We start from the raw sequence: 20,427 nt of genomic DNA on the forward strand, positions 1-20,427 counted from the left end.
TGCTGAAAAATAACTTCTAAGTGAGGTGCTCATATTCAAACAAGGTGTATGCATATGTTGGAAAGAACCTAAGGGAGTTTTGGGATAGATAATAAGAAGGGGGGGTTAGATTAGGGTTTCAAACCTGGGTTAGAAATTGGGATGCTACAGAAGACTTTGGGAATTAGCTGGGGCCAAGTCTGGAGAGATATTATTAGTGGATTGCTATGGACTTCCTCATCCCAGGTGTTAATGGTTTACCTGGACAACCTATTCTTCATCGTCGTGGTCTCCGACAGGGGGATCCTCTGTCTCCTTTTTTGTTCATCTTGGTCATGGATACTTTGGGCTTCTTGATTAATAAGGCCGCACAGGATGGACTGCTGCAGCCCCTTGCTCCTCGAGCACTGCAACACCGGGTCTCTCTCTATGCGGATGATGTGGTGATCTTTCTTCGGCCGGCAGCCATGGATATCAATATTATTTTGGATTGTCTTCAGCTATTTGGAGATGCTTCGGGTTTACGTACGAATGTTCAGAAAAGCAGCGTGTACCCTGTTAGATGTGGAGATCAAGACCTTGTTGTGTTGCAGAATATGTTGCCTTGTGAGTTAGCTGAATTCCCTTGTCGTTATCTAGGTTTACCGCTTGCCATTAAAAAGCTTTCAAAAAATCCAAGTTCAACCCATTATTGATAAGATTGCAAATCAACTCTCTGGATGGAAGGCTGAGTTATTGACTAAAGCTGATCGAAAAGTGCACGTCCAGCATGTTCTCACGGGGATGGTCATCTACTTGGCCATGGTTGTTGACCTTCCAGCTTGGGCCCTTAAAGCCATTGATAAGATTCGTCGAGGTTTTCTGTGGAGAGGCCGAAGAGATGCAAAAGGTGGTCACTGTCATGTGGCTTGGGGAATTGTTTGTAGGCCTCGTGAGTTGGGTGGTCTAGGCATTTCCAGCATAAAAGAACTTACTTGGTCTCTTAGAATGCGATGGCTATGGCTGGCTAAAACTGAGCCAACTCTCCCATGGGCCTCTCTTGCTATCCAAGTCCCTAAAAAAGTGAAAGATTTCTTCTCAATGGCTATGCAAACTGAGATTGGTAATGGGGCTACAACCTTTTTCTGGACCGATAGGTGGCTATTGGGTCATAGAATTGCAGACTTAGCCCCTCGATTATTTGGGATCATTCCTAAGAGAAGGGTTAACAAGAGAACAGTGGTGGATGCTATCTCTAATCAGAGCTGGATTTCTGACATTCAGGGAGCTCTTTCTGTTGGAATTATCAATGAATTTCTCATTTTGTGGGATTTAATTGACTCAATTGTTCTAAGACTTCAAGTTGAAGACAAGCATTTTTTCCGCCTAGCTGCAAACGGAAAGTTCTCCTTAAAGGAAGCATATATGGGTTTCTTTATGGGATCTTCTGAGTTTGAGCCTTTTCATAGAATATGGAAAACTTGGGCTCCTCCAAAAACCAAGTTTTTTATGTGGTTGGTCGCACACAGGAAGTTTTGGACAGCAGATAGGCTGCAAAAAAGAGGCATGGACCATCCGGAGAGATGTCCATTATGTGACCAGGATCAAGAAATGTTGGACCATATGTTGATTGGATGTGTTTTTGCTCGAGAATTTTGGTTCAAACTGCTTCTTCAAGTGATTCTTCAGCTTCTTGCCCCCCAATCTGAGGATAGTGTCTTTCTTGAATGGTGGAGAACGTTATGCACTAAGGTCTCTGGAATTGCAAGGGGATGGCCTCAATTCTCTAGTCATTCTGGGAGTTTGGACCTTATGGAAGCAGCGCAATGGCTACGTATTTGACAATAAGAGCCCCAGTATTGCTGATGCTATTAGAAGAGTTGGGTTGGAGGTTGACCTTTGGGAGATGGCTGGTGCAAAGAAGTTGTCTTTGCTCACCGCCCCCATTCCGGGCCTCCCTGCTAGTTAGCTAGCATTGTGTTAGTTTTTTAGTCGTGGATGGGTTTCTGTATGCCTGTTATTGGCCACCGTAGGGCCCCAGTTTGTTCTTGTATCTGCCCCTCTTCTTTAATATATTATCGCGCAGTTCTCCTACGCTTTCAAAAAAAGGAGGGAGAAGAAGAGAGAGAGGCGGCGGCTAGCTGATGGCTGCTGCTGCTGGAGGGGGGCACCTGCTTGGAGGGCACAGGAGGGGATGTGACCCAAGCAAGCCACTGAAGTCTGCCCAAAAGAGCACTTGGACTGCTTGAGTGCCAACTGATGGAATCCGAGAATCTGAAACACCTGCCTGACATATTGTAGATGAGTGGACCAACAACAGCTAAAAATCAGAATATCATCGGAAAAAACAAGGACGAACTTGCGAATGAAGGGTTTCAGGATCTCATTCATTAAGGACTAAAATGTTTATGGCGCATTCATGAGGCTAGAGGACATCACCAAAAAATCGAAGGGCCCTTGCTGAGTGCGAAATGTTGTCTTGTCAATATCGGCCTTATGCGTCCTCAATAAGTGATACACGCTGCGAAGGTCCAGTTTGGCGAAAAACTGCGAACCTTGCAGTTCATCCACCATCAGAATTGAGTACTTAGCATCAGTCTTTGCGGTCAGCTCCCTGTAGTCGACACAGAACCTACAGGAGCCGTCAGCCTTCTTGACCAAGAGAACACTGATGTGCACTCCCTTATGATGCCTTGTTGTAACATCACATCGCATTGATGTTCAATCTCGTCCTTCAATATCTAGGGATATCGATATGGTCGTACTGCTATAGGGGCTGAACCGGGCAGCAACCTGATGCGGTGGCCCTGTCGTCTCGGTGGTGGGAGCCCCTGTGGTTCCACAATGATGTCCGCAAAAGAGGAGAGTAGGGCCTGCAGCAGATCAGTCGCCGTGTCTAGTGCTGCGCATTGCGTCCCTGGTGTGCCCACTCCCTGCCATATGAGATCCTGACCATTGTGCCAAATCTGCATTGCGAGGTCTCTGAAGTTCCACAATATTGGTCCTGAGGGCTGAAGCCACTGCACACCTAAAATGATGTCAAATCCAGCAAGGGGTAATGTATATGCTGTGAGAACAAACTATGTCTGATCAATGGAGAACTGAATGTTGTGGCAAATGCCATCACTGATCTTGTCACCATTTGCGACCTTCACTGATAGACCTGGTCGGCTGACCACCTGCAGCTGCCACATTCTCTTGGTTGAAAGTGTTGGTTGACTCGAAATATACCGGGCAATTAGGGGTGTGCCATGAATAATGACCTGAAGTTGCCTGGTATTTCCCACAGTGAGTGCGTCGAGTGAAATTCTCAATTCCGCAGCCACCTCCTCCTCTTCCTCTTTATCATCTAACTCCAGAAAGAAGACCCCTTTCGCTGCACAATTATGGTCAGCAGTGTACTTCTTCGTGCAGTTATAGCATTCGCCGCTCACCCCTTTCGCAGCCAATTCTTCTTCTGAAGCTTGATCTGGGGTTTGGTGTCGGCTTCTAGGCCAGTGCTGGTGCCACGGATTTTGGCGGTGCAGGCCCAACACTCCCTCCCTTGAAGGATCTCTCCTTTGCTGCTTCATTCTCGCACCTCTCATAAGCCCTTGCCAGACTCGTGGCTGTCTGAAGATGGGTGGGGGCTTGGAGCTCCACATCTGCCCGCAGCGGCTCTCCAAAAATTGGAATGCCCCCATGCATATCATCTGTTTGCTCGGTGGAGACTTTTTTTTTCTCAAACTACTATGTCTCAATATGGGGTTACATAAGTGGAGCGAGAGAAAAATTCGTCATATCAAGGTGCAGCTGGTCATTGCTAAGGAGGTTCTTCATCAGCTCGAAATTACAAGGTACCATTGAGCTCTTGCTGACGGGGAAGAATGGCTGCGGAAGAAGCTCAAATTGCATTGGCTCGGCTTAGACTCTCCCAGCAGTGTTCTCGAATTCTGTACATTCGAGGTGATGCTAATACTGCATTTTTTCATCAGCATGCAAGGTACCGGAAGAAAGGGAATTTTATTGCAAAGTTGCAGGTTGGTGATCGGGTGATCACCGACCAAGATGAGAAGCATGCTGCTGTGTTGGATTTCTATGATAAGCTTGTTGGAGAGAGTGGAATTCATTATTGGGCCAGCCCTAGAGAGGGTTGCTATACAGTATTCATACACGGACCTCATGGACCTAATCCATATACTCTAACACTCCCGTAGTCTGAACTTCCATCGCAGCGGAGTTCACAGACTCGACTCGAAGAGAAGTACATCACACCATATGATCCCCCACAGACTCAACTAGCCACTACTGACGTTGAGGCTGGAGCGAAACTCGGTGGTGAAGATGTCGCTGATCCATCACAAAACGAAAGAATCATTCTTCATCCCGTTTGACTTCGGCCCGGCCCTTAACTATGCACGCGTCGTTTGTGCACAGGATTTGGATAACAACTACACACACGCACGCGTTTGTGCTCCTTATTATTAAATGATGATCGAACTTGTTGTATGTACTTTGAGTTCCTTGCGTGTAAAAAAATGCTCCTTATTAATTGAGATCTCTGCTGTATACACGTGTATGATTGTATACACTTGTGTTTAGTTGCGTGTAAACAACCTCATCATTTCAGCTACTTGAGCTTTCTTGTGGTGTACCCCTTCCATCACAAAAAAACAAAGAATATTTATAAATTTGTATCACTGAATTTAGTATTATATATGAGACATATCGATCTTTGAACACTTGATTTAATCAAGAATATTTATAAATTAAAATCGTATTTTTTTCCTCCTACACTGATGTAGTAGTATTACAATCGTTGACTTTGATGTGACAGCCTACAGCAGCTAACCTAACCGTATCTTCAGAACTGAGATTTTGTAATGGACATCTATCACAATCAAACAACAAGCCCATGCGAGCAAATCCTCCTCGCTCTCTAGCTTGTCTCTTCTTTCATGGATACTAGTCAAGGGCGCGCGCACTGCGCACGTTTTTCGCCGGGAGGTGACTTGCATGTGACAGCAAATATGTTATTGTATAGGGTTGTGGGTTCATTACGTTTCGTTTAGCAATATTTTGTAATACGTAGTGGAAACCACGTACATCTATTCAGGATTCATGATGTTGTCATAAGTGAATTTTTTATCATCTTGTATAGAAGATGAAATATGGAATGGTTAATGAGATTGTAGATGTAAAAAAGGAAAATGTATTATAAAATATGGAATGGTTAATGAGATTGTAGAAGGGTTTAGGAAAATGTATTTTTTATCATCTGCGTTTACCGATTTGGGGTTGTATTATAAAATATTGTAACTAATAGTTGTACATGAACAACTATTCTTACAACATTTTATAATATTTTCAAGGGTTTTTAGAGCAGTTTGAGTACAATTTGTATGTAGTGTCCCTCACTTCAATCTGTAGCCATCTCATTTACATTTGTAGCATTTGTATCATGTGCTTTGAGGAGTTGTTGTTTTGTTGCATTTAGTGCATGAAGGAAACCACCAGCGAGTGTTCGTGCAGATTTGAGTGATGGTTATAATGCAGATGTATCCTATTTTTAAAAAGAGATGAATGATATATACAAATAATATCTGATGCAGTTTACATAGGCTTAGTTCAAAGTAATGTGTAAAAATATGGAGCTCATTATACTAACTGGAAAACCATATGGGTTAATAATAAGAAGTTCTCTTAATGGTTTGTGCTCAGCTTCTGCATGATGTGAAGATGACAATTCTTGTGTTGTAGCAGGTGGTAGTTGCAGCATGATTGTCTGTTGGTCAACACTGGCTAAAAGAAGTATGGTTGTTTTTATACAAATTGTCATGCAGGGAACAAATTGTATATAAAATATATTGCATCTAAGAAAGTTTTTTTGAGGTATTTTACCTGTCATAGTACTGTTGAGCTTCAGGAATGATATAGCACATAAATATCTCCGACATCTTGCTAATAATAGTGTACAAATATATTTTTGCATAAAACTGAATTAGCTTAATTAATATATACCTAAATTATTATTATTAGAATGGAATTCAATACCAATGATCCAAACAGGGCGTTAGTTGAAATTCCAATGCCTTTTGTCCCCATACAGTGATTTTAAGAGGTAAGCCGCTAGCATGTACAAAGAAAGCAATTTCAGTATGGAGGATATGCATCAAGTTGGTTGCACGTATATTATGTCGTATGTGCAAACTTTAATTGTCTTGAATTTGGAGAGTGCGTATATATAATTTTATACAATGTAGGTAAGAGTAGTTGTCCTATGAAGATAAAAGTAACACTAAATCTATAAAAAAGTTAGTAGCTAAATTGCAGAGTCTTACATTTGTGAATGTGTATGTATGTATCTAAAATTAAAATTAGGATTTTTGGACTCCACTGGCAATATGAAAGTGAAATAATGTTAAGAAAGAGAGAGGGAGAAGCAACCGAAAAGGCACATAATTCCTATAATAATGAAACCGTGATATCTAGATGGATTGCATCATGGAGAAGAATTAGGATTTCTTAAAAGAAAATAACTTTTTGATGGATTTCAGCAGCAATATGAATAGGGAAAAGCATTGAGAAAGAGAAAGGGAGAATCAAAGGAAAAAAACACATGATTCTTATAATAATGGAACCACGATATCTATTACATGGATTGCAGCAGGGAGCAGAAAGTACATATCAGCTTATGAGCACTAAAAACATCAAGAAAGGGAAAGAAAACAACAGAGTGGGAAAAAGAGGAGGCATGTATCAGTTTAAAAATCATTCGACATTGGTGACATATCACAGACACAAATGAAGGGGTGAAAGGAATGTGGAACCCTAGCTTTAGCTAGGCAGTAAAAATGTGGATGCATAAAAACAAAGAAATCATATTTGAGCCGTACCTAAAAGGAGACACTGGTCAGTTGTGAGTGTGTGCTCTGGTCATCGAGTTCTGAGAGGAAACACTGGGCAGTGTGTGCTGTGGTTGTCGAGGCGGCGCTCTATGCCGCAGCTATCTTAGACAATATTTTTTTTACATTAGCTTCACGCTTGGATGTGCTTGCTGAAGTAGACACGGTCGTTAGTATCAAATCTTTTGTTTATGAAGCAACGAACAATGGACATTTTATAGGAGTTGGAACCTAGATGGGACCCACACGTTGGCCAGCAGCAGGTAACGACAGGTATGGAGAAATGAAGACGCTTCTAGCAGGCCCGCGATCGCGTGGTGAAAGTAGGTGGGACCCTTGCGTTGGACAGCGACTGGAAGTCTGGAACAGAAACGAAGACGTTTGTAGCACATGGTAGGTCGGCCATCGATCTGTCATCGGACGGCTCACAGAAAATTGGACGACGTGGACATCCTGCCCGCTCCGTTTTGCTCCCGCGGTTAATATAGAGAATAAATCCTTCCCGATCGAGCATGCATTGCAAACAAAGAAATCAGCAAGCCAGCATCAACAGTTTAGACGACTGACATCGATCCGCATGACGATGCTGCCCCGCGGCGCCGCGGATAAAATCATCAGCCACACCCTGGCAGGCGCGATGCTCTCAGGCCTCGGCCTATGGCACCTCTTCAACCACATGAGGCTCTTGGTCTCCCTCGCCCCGACCCCGTCGTCCTCATCGTCGCGCGTCGTCGTCCTCGCGCCGGCAGCATGGTTCCCGGCGCCACGGGGTGCGTCGCCTCGAGCCCATCGCCATGCTGGCCGCGGGAGCGTACGGGCTGGCCACCCAGATGCTCGCCTACTCGCCGATGCCGTTCCGCGCCGACGGCTCCATCCCGCCTGAGCGGCTGCCGAACCACGAGCACGCCATCATCTACGCCTCGCTCCTCGTCTACACCAGCTCCAACATATACCTGGACGACGACGACGACCGCGCCACGCGGCGCCGGCGCCGACGACGCTCTCCATGCTCCTCCTGGCAGCGCTCTTCGCGCAGGAGCTGTTCGTGTTCCACGTCCACTCCTCCACCGACCACGCCGGCGTAGTTCCAGCGGCAGAGGCCTGCCTGGTCCTTGAGCGCCTCCACCGCGCCGACGCTCATCGCCACCATCCACGACGCCCTCGCTGCCGCCGCCATGTCCGGATTCTCCTACCGCTCGGATCTTGGGCTCTTGCTTTTGAGTTCGGTTGCTGTGCTGGTCGCTGATTGACTCGCAGTAGTGCTCCTCTGAGGTTGTGTTGATGCTCCTGTGCTGTGTATTGGGGCTTGGGAGTGAGCTGGGAGACCGGCGGGTGGGTTATATACCGGAGGGAGGCCGGCGGAAACAGGTGGCCGCGGACGCTGGTTTTGCTGGACACCGGGGGCTCTCAGTCTCCCTGCTTGTTTACGCTTTCTCCAGAGCTGTTTCGCTGGATACCAGGGGCTCTCACTCACCACTGTCCGTGCTTGTTTACACTTTATCCACAGTTCTGGAGAGAAGAACGAGATTGCTTTCTCTGTTTCCCCGCACCGGCCACACTCATTTTGGTTTCGACTCATTTTCCCCTCTGATAAACCACCAGCGTGGTCTATGCTGTAAAAATCTGCAGCTGTCATTTCCTCAGCTGCTACGGGTAAATTGTCATTGGCTCATTTTGTTTAACCTTCGGTGCACATTTCAACATCCAGATCTGCTTCCGTTGCAGCATTTCCATCGAAGCGATTAGGATCGACGGAGCAGAGATCTCAACACTGGAGTTCGAATTGTCTAGTAACTTTGGATTGCTAATTAAATCTGAAAAAGGCACTCTTCCTCTGTAAGTGATCCAATAACAAAACAATTGCATTACAGGTTTCAAACTTGCATTATATATTCCGCGGTATCAGATCTGACCAAATTGTCAGGCATCACCAATCAAATGAACTGTGAAAATTCGCACATGTCTAAAAACAACACAGGTTTCAAGTACGAAGCATATTTGGTTGCCATTCTCGCTGATTAGGTCAGACGATTCGAGCCATCGGCCAAGTACACAAATACTCACTGCACAGGTCTTTCTCCGTTCTACTACGGAAAGACCGCTACAACTACTATATTGTATACCCAGTGAGAGGAAAGATGAGTACAATTGGCTTGGTGATTCCTCTCTGTAGATACGAGTCTGCAAGGTTCAGAAGCTAGTTAGGTGCACAAAAAAATGAATTCCAGGTTCATCAATCAATATTTAAATTGCACGATGCATAGTCAAGACAAAAAATAACTACGATTCCACGAAACTTCAACTGAAAGAGAGAAATAGAACATAACAATAAAGCAGCACTACAATCTCAGTCTCTGTATTCATGTCACATTCGATGCTGTTTCTCCAAGTAGGTTCTGCCTAAAACAGGGACTTGGATACATAGCACATCCATTTTGCAGACAGAAACATCACTGAAAGACAACTGCTTGGATCGTTATATGACATCAACCAAGCTTTACGATTCTTTATGACCAAGCAGAAAAACTTTCAGAATACAAGGAAAGAGCACGAAGCAAAAACTGACAAGGAAATAAGGTTCTTCTGTAATGCCTCAGTTTAATCAGATGATGTCATATTATGTACCATGTTTCCTCGAGTAGGTTCTCCCTGAAACAGGGGACTTGAGTCCACAGGACATCCATTTTGCAGACAAATCATCACTGGCAGTGCCACAAAGTAATTTGTTTTGCTGATAAAACACTAGACACAAGAAAAGGCATAAACATCTCAACAACAAATAATCATTACATGAACAATAACACACAGCTACCTAAGCATACTAAATCAGTCATCAAAGAACAATTCTCAAACAGAATAATGCATGCAACAAACCAAGACAAAACATTAGGCCTTATTTATAAACATCAGTAAATGCCCAGGTATCTCATTTGAATGTAGGACCCCAAGTAGGTTCTCCCTGAAACAGGGCTTGGAGTTACCTACACCTCACATGTTGGGACAACTCGTCATTGGCTACTGTGATGGTGAAAATTGAAGGCGTCCAAGTTTCACAATCTTTCAAATGTAACAGTGAAAGATAAGAAAGAGCTGAACATAACATCAGCGAAAATTTAAACAAGAACTACAGTGCACGCAAAAAATACATATCAGAAAATGCCTCAGATCTCATTTGATTGTAGGACTCCAAGTAGGTTCTCCCTGGAGAGCAGCGACTTGGAGTTGTCTGCACCTCACAATTAAGCAACACATCATCAAAAGCAAGAAAATTTTAAGCACATTTTTCCATCTATGATCTGCCAAATATATAAATATTGAAAATTTAAGTCAAGAAGAATAAATCACGCATCTAGTTCAAAATGTCGTAAAAGCACTCATGTGGAACCCCAACTAAGATCGTGTTTGGGCAGGCTCCGTGCAGGCAACTCCTACCAAGCCAGAAGGGCGGAGCATACAGAAGTATGTTGCCAATAACAAAGGTAAGTGAAAGCTGAAGAAAATAACTTATCATAACAATAACCAGCGAACACTAAACAAGCTAAGGACAAGCAACCGCAGCGTTGGCTGATTTAGTGAGAGATTTTAGAAGCAATACCACAACAAAACAGTAAGCTTCCACGTTAAACTCACCAATAATTGCTATGTGCCTCCATGACTGGGCTGCCTTGAGAGTGAACATTCTCAAGAAACCAAAGGTGAGGAGAGGCACATTTACATACTACACATTCTACAACGAAACTACTAGTTTGATCTGTCAAACAAAATCACAGTATAATCACACCGAAAACGCGGTGGTGACTAGCAATATGTTAGTAGAGAGCATAACATCTAGAGCTTGAAAGGAAAAGGCTTACCCTACATCAAGTGATAGCCTTCTTATCGGGTGAACCAGAAGACTGGGGAGAAGAACCAGTCGCCGCAACTGGTGCGTCGTGGGAGCAGCACCCACCGGGGCCGTGATGGTGGTGGTGGTGGTGCTTCTTGGGCTGTGGCTGCCGGAGCAGCTTGCGCATGTCGAACGCGTCCTCCCCATCGGCATAGTACTTGGCCTCGATGTCCTGGATCTGGTACCCGAGGGTAGAGGTGTAGAGGTTGAAGGCAGCGCGGTTGGATCGGCGGACGTGGAGTGACACGTACTCAGCGCCGAAGACCTGGTCCATGGCGGCCTGCGCGGCGGACATGAGCTTAGTGGCGAGCCCGAGCTTGCGGTGGGAGCGGAGGACCGCGAGGGAGGTGATGTGGCCGTGGCAGGGCTCGGAGGGGTCCTCCTCCATCTTGGCGAGCACGTAGCCGACGATGCTGCCTCCGTAGTCCTCGGCGACGAAGAGGAGCTGCGGCCACGAGAGCATGTGGTAGAAGTAGTACTTCATCTGGTAGTTCTCCGGCAGGCACATCAGGTTGCACGCCTGCATCGCCAGCAGGTCTTCGATGGTCGCCTGCCGGATGCACACCATCTTACCTCAGCCTAAATCTAACCTCTACTCGTCTCTGCGATGCGGTGGATTCTGTGGTTCTCCGACGATAGGTGGTGATGGTGATGCGGACGGCGGCGGCCGCATGGCCTCTATTAATACTGGGAGGCTCGAGGTCGGGGAGGTCTTGACCTAACCCTAGAAGAGAAACGGGCGGAAATAGGCCTGTGGGCCGTGTGATTTGTTGGCCCGGCCTATGACCAACAACTTCATCGAACGTAAGAGCATCTCCAAACTCCAATCAGGTTATTTTGAGTCATTAATAGAAGCTGATCATTTTAACTCTATGCAGAAGCTGATCATTTTGATTATAGGCTTTCTTTCATTATTTTGTTTCGAGCGAAAGTTTGTGACCAAAACGTGTAAAGTATGTGTTCGTACAGCTTATGCTGCAAAGAACTGATAAGTTCTGCTTGGTCAATTCTACAATGGCGTATGGTGCTAACTGTTGTTTTTGGTCTTGCAATAAACATTAGCATATGCGTGTCTTTTGTGAGTTTGGTAACAAAAAAATGCTAGACTAAATAAGTGCTAGTTCCAAAAATTGTTATGTTTTAGTGAAGTTGAGAAAAAACGTAAGATGTTGTTTGTATCCTTTCATTTAGAAGGAATTGAAAATCTACTTAATAGGTGTTTAGTTTCTACTGACTAATTTTTAGTTTCTAAATTACCAAATACAAAACTAAAATAAAATTTTAGTTTTGTATTTAGCAATTTAGAGACTAAAATAAAATAAAATAGAGCGACTAAAAATTAGTCCTTAGAAACCAAACACCCAAAATACCATAGTATTAAAAAACTTTGAATTCAAACAGCCCCTTAAACTTACGGGCTAAATATATCTATCAAACAACCCTAACGTGAGATCTGATTTTGTCCCTAAATTCTAAGGGGTGTTTAAATGTACTATAGTTAATAGTTAGTTGGCTAAAAAAATACTAGTGGATTTAGCTAGCTAACAAATAGATAGCTAATTATTAACTAATTTACTAAAAATAGCTAATAATTGAACTCATAGCTAGGATGTTTGGATGTCTCCAACTAATTTTAGTCACTAACTATTAGATCTAGTGCATTTAAACACCACTAATAAGCCGCACAGCTGCACACGATACAACAGATACACGAGAAACCGGTTCTTTTCCCACAGGGACATATTGTTCCGAGGGGTGCAAGCTATGCTCCGTCCGCGAGGAAAGGGTTGGCGATCTCATCAGTCCCATCAGTCGGTGAGACCAGCATGACTGCCGTGCCTCTGCACACCTGCAAAAACCAGAATGGGATGCATGTTGTTCAAATCTGCAGTCGTAAAGCCCATGCAAAAGGAACATCGCATGTATCAAAGGTATAATTTATTTATCAGCCACTAGACAATTATGTTGTTTCTTACATTTCTTCAGATGATGCCTAAGCCTAACCGATAATTAGGGGTGTTTGGTTTCCCTTTGCTTAAGTTTAGTTATGTGCCAAACATCCAATGTGAAGCGGACTAAACTTTAGTCAGGGAACCAAACACCTCCTTATAAGGGCTATCATATAAAATCATTCATCAAGTACAAGCTTGCGAGAAACATATAATGGAACACTTCAACATCAACATTACATGGAGCATCATAACCTACCCATGCACATCACTCAGATGACATAGGATAGGAATGATTGAATACATTGGTTAAATCAATTGTCAGGAAGGAATACTTACAATGAGGCCAAGTTGTCTAGTTTTCCCTGATAGCTTCAATGGATCATCTTGCTCTACAAAACAAAACAACAAGATTATGGATGTCAGGGCACAAGAGGGCCCGCTACAGTGTAGCTACAATAACGTTGGCACTGTAGCACACCCCTCGGGTTGTTTAGATAAAGATTGACTAGTTTGGGATAAGATTAGAATTAGATATAAGATTAGATCTAGTGCTTAGGGGTTAAGTAACCATCTCTATATAAGGAGAGGGATTGTATCAATTGAAACTAAGCAAGAGATTAGAAGGAAATCCCTGTGTCTGGCCTCCCCAGTGCCTCCTAACCCTAGCCACACGTTCTCTCTCTAAGATCAGCCACGACGTCGTGCGCCGTGCACAGCCTCCTCGCCTCCGCCGGCGACAACGCAGCCGCCACCCCTTCTCCCTCCACTCGCTTGCAGCCCTAACCCATGAACAGTACATGTGGGTACTGTAGCACGAGGTACTGCAGCACGGAACAGTATCGACGGTACTGCAGCTCCGCGGGTACTATAGTGTCCCAGCCATCCATAATAATCTGGTATTAGATAGCTTGGGTTTCGATTTACACCGCATAGCTTCTGCTACCAATTTCGTCACGCCGTCATCCCCAACATTGTTGACATCCACATGGGCAGTCACTGCGCTCATGGCAATGTCGTCGATGCAGCCATCACCATCTCCATCGATGGTGGACTTGTGGGCCAACATAAGGGCTAATCTCGCAAAGATGCAAGCCTAGCTCCTGGTGGTTGAGCAGGAGTTGCTGCAAATCAAGGCAGCGGAACAACGTGAGCGACAGCTGGCGTTGGTCGCACGGCACCAGACGTTGGCGGCTGCAGGCTGCGGCTCGTGGCCTCCTAGTGCGCCGGCCTATGTTGCCCTGATACGGGGATACGGATACAGATACGCGATACGCCGATACACCGATACGTCATTTCTCAAAAAATACGGATACGGCGATACGCAATATATATTATAAATAAAATTAAATGCTGAAATGTCTGAAATGGACCACAGTCGATCATTCAATTTAAGGGCATTAGAAGTTAATGTTCAATAACTTTGACTAAAGTAAACATCTACTTCCTCTTCCAGAATTTATCTGGACTCAAATCAATGAATCCGGCATGCCAAAAGCCCAAAATCATGTGTAACGATACGCTACACCAGCAGACTCGCAAATAATCACTAGTTCACCACACAAGTTCTAAGTTCTAATTCTAACAGACCAGAGACCACAGACCAGACATGAGACAACAACTAGATTTCATTCTGCATCTTCGGTCAAACCCAATGCCTCAAGATCTTCAAACAATCTTTCTTCAAGTTCTGGCTCATCCAGTGACAGATCAGTTTGCTCAAGAAAATCAGCACCACCCTCAAAATCAGCTTCGAAAGTGTCAGCTCCAACATCCCACATTACTGATGGACACGGCCACGGATCGGCGACTGCTGGCGGCACGCAGGGAAGCGCGGGTCTCCAATCAGTGGTGGCGTGCAGGTGTCCAAGGGTCTCCAATCGGTGATGGCTGGTGGCGCGCAGGGAAGCACGGGTCTCCAAGCGGCGCGCAGGAGCCAGGAGAAGCGGGGATGGCGGCGCGCAGAAGAAGGTGCGCATGTGCACGTGCGCCGTGGGGAGAAGCGGTGCGCAGGGGAAATTAGGGATATAAGGTATCCCGCAGGTGTCCAAGAGGTGTCCTAGGAGTATCCGTCTTTTTTTATTTATTTAAATTCACAAGAATTTCCGATACGCCTCGGATACGTATCCGGAAGTATCCGTATCCGATACGGTATCCGACACCGGTACGTGAGTTTCGAGAAGTATCCACGCATCATAGGCGTCGGCGACTGCATCGGGTGCGCCGACAGATGCTCGAGGCAACCTTGGTGGTGATTGACCTAGGCACATAGGGACGCGACCTCACCATATCGGACGGCCATCAGCAAACGTGATAGCCTGCTGTCTCCAAGTGCGAGCATGGTGCATGTCCCGCGGGTGACGAACTTCAACTCTACGGCAGCGACGGTAGGGAAGGCGCTCCCTCGTCATCAGCAAGGGCGCACTGCTTAGCGCCACTACATTCCGCTATCGGCCGCCACGAGGGCGCCACCGCTGGTCATTGTTCTGACCTACTACAAGTGGTCATCCATGTGCTCCCCTTTCATCCAGATGGCGTCCATGGGATCCAAGTGGCTGCACACGTGCAAGTCCAATGTGCGGAGGGTGTCCGCCTTATCATAAGGGGTCAAAAATAAAGAGTCGCGGTCACATTCAGATTCGGAATAATAAAATAAGTCGAGATGTAAAAAGGCTTATTTTTAGGTGTTAGGTTTGTGTCTAGAGGAGTCATCGTTAGGTTACAGCTCGAGGACGACCTGCTTGTCCAAGAGGAGTGTAGAATCAGGGCCCAAGAGGGCCGCTACAATACCGCTACAGAGACAAAGACACTATAACATGCCCCTTAGGTTGTTTAGATAAAGATAGACTAGTTTGGCATAAAATTAGAATTAGAGATAAGATTAGATCTAGTGCTTAGGGTCAAGTAACCCTCTCTATATAAGGAGAGGGATTGTATCAATTGAAGGTAAGCAAGAGATTAGAAGAAAATCCCTTCTATCTTGACGGGCGTGGGCAAGCCCTACGGCCGGCCTCCCCAGCGCCTCCTAACCCTAGCCGCAAATTCTCTCTCTAAGATCAGCAGATCAGCCATGACACCCTATACCGTGCACAGCCTCCTCACCTCCGCCGGCGACAACCCAGCCGCCACCCCTTCTCCCTCCCCTCGCTTGCAGCCCTAACCCATGAACAGCACCTCGAGTACTGTAGTATCCCAGCCTTCCATAACAATGGATCATTCTATTCAGCATGGTACTGTAGCACCTCGAGTACTGTAGTGTCCCAGCCATCCATAACAATGGATCATTCTATTCAACACTGTAAACAAAAATATAACATTGTTCCATCTGCACATGAAGCATATGAGCTTTAGACACGAAGCGTTTTTTAAAAGACAGATAGAAGACCCTAAAAGGGCATAGACCTAGTATAGTAATGAGAACTATCTCACTGAGTCACTAGGTAACGGATTCGAAACAGCCTATCCGCATTTGCGGGAGAGGCTTGTCTCAGTTTATCACTTTCCCAAACCCCACTCATGTGGGAGCCTCCGCCACTAGATCTGCCCTTTTTACAGATATGATGCACTAAGGTCCTGTCATTTGCAGAATATATAGTCTATTCTCCATTTAGTCTTTAACACTTAGTTCAGCGCTAGTAAACAGTTGTTTTATACCTAAGGCCAAATTTTAATTAAACAATTAGCTTGCAGATGCTAACCCAAAATAATTGAGGCAAAATATGCTTTGAAATTGTTCCATAAGTTATAACCCTAGCCAAGTTCAATGAACAAACTCCATGTTACACAATAGAACCAAAGAAATCAGAAAATACCTCTTTCATTCTCAACTGCTTCATCTAGCACTAAGTTGAGTAGTTGGTCATATCCCTTTAGAGTTCCTGTCACTGGATGCATGAATAAGGTGGCAAGTTAGCATATAGAGAAAAAATTACAAGTTCCTTTAAATCACTGAAGGAGCTTACACATTCATCAGCAACTAGCTCAAGTATGCCTAAGATGGATAGATGAACGATTCCAACACAAAAGGAAGTTGCACGCCAAGAGGTTGTGTAAATGACTGCATAGAACATTCCACGTTGTAGAACACAAAATGATGACAACAGTACTAGTTCGTTTTGTTTTCCCACTTTATATGTTCCTTTAGTGTTCTGTAAAGACAGGCAAACAAACACATACCTAGTCAGAGAGCAAGCACACATTACATTCTAGAGTAAATTTCACAGAACCTACGGTTATGACCCAAGTGTCATAAACCCTAGGTTTTGGGGTTGAGCCCAGCCATACACTAAGGGCTGATTTGGTGGTAAGGGATCCCAAGGGGATCCATGGGGGAGGAATCCCCTTGTTATTCAAAATTGAATTGTAAGGGTATTTCTCCCGCATGGATCCCCTTGGGATCCCTTACCACCAAATCAGCCCTAACTGTTCGCTGATTACAATTGCTATTTCAAGTCTATCAAGCTTAGTCTTTCTTTAGAGTGAAAGCATTGGCCTTGGAAGATGAACTTTAGCAAGACAGACAACCTACTTTGAATCTAGACCGAATGACCGACTTATCTATTATTCCTGCTCCTCTTGCTTTGGTACTAACTCCTTAGAAGCGAGCGCACTTAACCATAGCAAAGTGTACAGCAACAATAGGGTGGTAAGAGAAGAGAGGCTTAGTTCTTGCTAGATAGGATATTGCCTTTACGTACATTCGCAGAGCCCTAGCTACCCTCATCTTATGTGCTTTTGCACCAACTACTGGTTCAGGACTACAGGCAAGCAAAGAAAGAAAACAACCTAGTGACGAGCCTTGCTTGCTATTGGCTTTCTTCTGCTCGTAACGTGCCATAGTTACTCACAACAACAGTATGTGCATGTGCGTTAGAGCTTAGGCTTTCTAAAGGCAGCTCAAGCAAGAAAAGAAATAGTTGGTTGATTGAAGCCATATCTTCTGTGTGCGTTGTAGTATGGGTGACTCTTAGGAAAATAAACAAATAAAAGAAGCGAGGCCGCTGCCTCCCTAGGCTGCGGGAAGGAAGAGTGGGTTAGCAGGCTTTCTTCACATGTTTTTTTCCTAAAAGGAAGAGTGAGAATGCGGGCTGTTTCGAAAGAAACTATGAAAAAATGAAGATTTCTCGTCCAATCGGACAGGGCTCGCGAACCTAGTCTAGTATAGTTGGATGAACTCCGCGCCTGCCTGAAAGCATGAGTGCCGAGCCTGCCAGGGCATTATCCATTTTCAGTTTCCCATCCTGTTGGCTGCCTTCTTCTTAGCCAACTGAAGAATCGATTGAAGTCCATTGATTGTGTAAAACGAAACACACTTTCTTCTTTTCCTAGTACCGTCCATACTCCATAGAGGGCAAGAGTGATGCCTAAAATCACGAGGAAATGCAGTTTTCGAAATCCATATTGTGGTTTCCAGAGGTCAAATCTGCTTACGTGATTCATGTGAGAACCAATGCCAGCTCAACCAAAGCGTGCCATAGACTTCAGTGCTTCTTCAGTGCTTTAAGAAAATTAAAAATACGATTGTATTTGTGGTCAGTGAACGGAATAGGCCCATCACCTACTGATAATCCCAAGTTTTGTGGTTCACAGTTCGCTAATGTAGCGTCAAACAACAATGACTTATATGGCTCTTGGTATAACCAAGCGCTGGGGCTTGTAGTGGTTTCGTGATTCGTGAATTTCACTCGATAATTTATCCAAAACAACTAGTGCACAGCAGCACAAATTCGCACAAATAAGCCCATGAACAAGATATTTATCCATCCGATTTATATCGATCGATGGATAGAGACTATCGTAGGACTCCATTTAACAGTAACCAATAGCTCAACGCTGCTGCAAGGAGAATGTGCAAATTAGGAGGAGAAAGGGTGGAGGGATGTGAAATCAACCTTGGCGGCCGCCGGTGAGCTTCACCTGGACGCCCTTGTCGACGAACTTCGCCAGGTCGAGTGCAGTTTCCTTGCGCCCAGCCTAGCCATGAAACAAGCAGCACCGCTCAACCTCGCATCACGCGCCACCACGAATGTAGACAAGCAGACTGTTTCGCGCACGAGGAAAGGGGGCATCGATGTTTTACCATCTCGACACGAAATCCTTCCCGCAGATCCTGCTGCCTCCGCCTGCCGAAAATCGCCGAGAGACTAGAACGGATTTTCGCCCTAACAGTCGATGCGGCCGCCGCAGCTCGGCAGGGACGGAGAGGTGGAAGTGGGAAAAACTCGCCGAGAAACAGAGCAGGTCCTTGTCCGTACATTCTTAGACGTGTTCAAAAGAGTTTTTTTTAACTCAACTAAAATTTAGTCTATATTCTATAATGTCTGAATTGTTATCAGAAAAAGCAGAAAAAATAAAGTAAATTAATCAACAAATCACATAGCATGACACATATTTACGTGTAAAACCCTTCAATGCTAAGAAAAAAATCACGGACACCATGTTAACAACTCACACTATCAGTGTATTGATTCAACTCACAATAGCGATTACAGAGAATTATAGTTTGGGAAGGAAGAACAGCACGAGGATTAAAGATAGCAGAAGAATGTCGAAGCCACTCTAGAAGGGACTAGAAGAACCTAGAGGGGAAGGTAGAGGATACATAGAAGAGATAACTCGAGAAGGAAGATAAACATCAGCACTCTGAATATTCGATACCCCATTCTCCTGTCCGCCAGGCTCCTTTGTAGCGTCTCTTAGTAATATGGGCCGGCATGGGCCGTTTGGGCTCACATTCCCTAACATTCTCCCCTTCTTAAAATTCGGCTTGCCCCCAAACCGATACATGGCATCAATTCCACCAGGCTCCCATTGCAAGTGCAAGCAATTTATCCAAATAATACCCGAGTCCGAGTGAAGAGCCCTTGAAATGCGCTCATATAGATTTGTGGCACCTTCACTTCCTGTAGTCGAGATGAACTTCTTTATCTTCTCGTATTGTCTGTCACTAACAACTGAATCCACTCGACAGCCTTCCTCCAACGGATCTGAGACTTTTATAATCTTTGCCCATCCAACCAATCTATCCAAAAATTGTTTTGCAATTTTCTCATGCAGCAGTAGACAAGAAGTAGCACTGCAGACTTGACCAGCATCCGCGAAGATCCCAAACATGGCCTCTTCAACAGCTTTGTCAATGTCACCAATGTCAACAAAGACAATAAAGTACCACTCTATGGAATTGCTTGGTAGCTTTTCAATATCAGATGTGATCATAACAAAGATTGTGCTCTCAGGAATCCCTTCAAGGCTATTGTAGATAGTGTGCCATCCTTCCTTATCCATGTGCTGGCAATCATCAACGATCAGAACCTTGAAGTGTGAAGAGGCAGGGACTCCATAGACATTCCTGAGAAAGGTCGAAGCATCAATCTCTTCTATATTGTTGCTGCTTTCCGATAATATGGCCATGCACTCGTCACAGCGCCCACAAGGCTGGTTCCTGCCTGGGGAACGACAATTCAGCGCTGCTGCAAACGTTCTAGTCGTGGACGTCTTGCCCACGTCGTGCTGACCATGGAAGAGGTAGATAGGAGCAAGCTTCCCTTTCAAAACAACACCGAGAGGGACTGAGCAATAACACCATGCCTCACAAGCTCGGAGAAAGATATGGGCCGGTACTGCATAAATAAATTCCTGGAGCTCTCCTGGAACGTGTTGGCCTTCCTCCGGCCAAGCTCCTCCCCATCACCCAACAAGCCAAAGGCCCTGTCCTTTGCACTCCTCGACATCCCGGAAGTGGTCGAGCAAC

At 45.0% G+C, this 20,427-nt stretch overlaps 2 protein-coding genes, 2 non-coding genes and 2 pseudogenes across 10 annotated transcripts; 1 reads left to right on the plus strand and 5 right to left on the minus strand.

Moving 5' to 3' along the window:
- Positions 1 to 6,567: 6,567 nt before the first annotated feature.
- On the minus strand, positions 6,568 to 8,115 carry LOC100304034 (uncharacterized; annotated as a pseudogene). Its single transcript, NR_148720.1, has one exon. The product of NR_148720.1 is annotated as an uncharacterized protein (transcript).
- LOC100278061 (DUF716 - DUF3774 pseudogene) lies at positions 7,477 to 8,364 on the plus strand (annotated as a pseudogene). The gene has a single exon (NR_148719.1). The product of NR_148719.1 is annotated as a DUF716 - DUF3774 pseudogene (transcript).
- A 319-nt stretch (positions 8,365 to 8,683) lies between these two features.
- LOC100272537 (uncharacterized) lies at positions 8,684 to 11,541 on the minus strand. Of its 5 annotated transcripts, NR_158653.1 has the most exons (3): positions 10,697 to 11,367; positions 9,468 to 10,068; positions 8,825 to 9,023 (listed from the first exon to the last, which is right to left on the minus strand). NR_158653.1 is itself a non-coding variant. In XM_008663329.4 (2 exons), exon 1 carries the CDS (start codon positions 11,294 to 11,296, stop codon positions 10,703 to 10,705), a length of 594 nt encoding a protein of 197 aa, XP_008661551.1. In that variant the 5' UTR covers positions 11,297 to 11,541; the 3' UTR covers positions 8,684 to 9,023; position 10,702. The 5 variants fall into 5 exon arrangements, 4 of the variants coding, with proteins under 4 accessions (XP_008661551.1, XP_008661550.1, XP_008661548.1 ...); XM_008663329.4 differs by lacking the exon at positions 9,468 to 10,068 and having other exon boundaries at positions 8,684 to 9,023; positions 10,702 to 11,541; XM_008663328.4 differs by having other exon boundaries at positions 8,692 to 10,068; positions 10,702 to 11,541.
- Positions 9,746 to 9,858, minus strand: LOC111590357 (small nucleolar RNA Z278). The gene has a single exon (XR_004853487.1). It is a non-coding gene; the product is annotated as a small nucleolar RNA Z278 (small nucleolar RNA).
- LOC111590358 (small nucleolar RNA Z278) lies at positions 9,989 to 10,101 on the minus strand. The gene has a single exon (XR_004853488.1). It is a non-coding gene; the product is annotated as a small nucleolar RNA Z278 (small nucleolar RNA).
- A 536-nt stretch (positions 11,542 to 12,077) lies between the features above and the next one.
- Positions 12,078 to 18,958, minus strand: LOC100282349 (LSM7-like). Its single transcript, NM_001155261.3, has 5 exons — positions 18,757 to 18,958; positions 18,569 to 18,650; positions 16,490 to 16,561; positions 13,017 to 13,069; positions 12,078 to 12,577 (listed from the first exon to the last, which is right to left on the minus strand). Exons 1-5 carry the CDS (start codon positions 18,931 to 18,933, stop codon positions 12,491 to 12,493), a joined length of 471 nt encoding a protein of 156 aa, NP_001148733.1. The 5' UTR covers positions 18,934 to 18,958; the 3' UTR covers positions 12,078 to 12,490.
- Between the last annotated feature and the right edge of the window lie 1,469 nt (positions 18,959 to 20,427).

Source organism: Zea mays, chromosome 10 (genome assembly GCF_902167145.1).
Source record: "Zea mays cultivar B73 chromosome 10, Zm-B73-REFERENCE-NAM-5.0, whole genome shotgun sequence".
Classification (NCBI taxonomy): domain Eukaryota; kingdom Viridiplantae; phylum Streptophyta; class Magnoliopsida; order Poales; family Poaceae; genus Zea; species Zea mays.

Bases quoted from the DNA above. Each gene is read 5' to 3' on its own strand.
- LOC100272537 (XM_008663329.4), bottom strand. From the start codon at position 11,296: ATGGTGTGCATCCGGCAGGCGACCATCGAAGACCTGCTGGCGATGCAG.
- LOC100282349 (NM_001155261.3), bottom strand. From the start codon at position 18,933: ATGTACGGACAAGGACCTGCTCTGTTTCTCGGCGAGTTTTTCCCACTT. The intron at 18,651-18,756 runs GTAAAACATCGA...TTTCATGGCTAG, and splicing joins AAGGATTTCGTGTCGAGATG to GCTGGGCGCAAGGAAACTGC. The intron at 13,070-16,489 runs GTATTTTCTGAT...TTTGTTTTGTAG, and splicing joins AGCAGTTGAGAATGAAAGAG to AGCAAGATGATCCATTGAAG.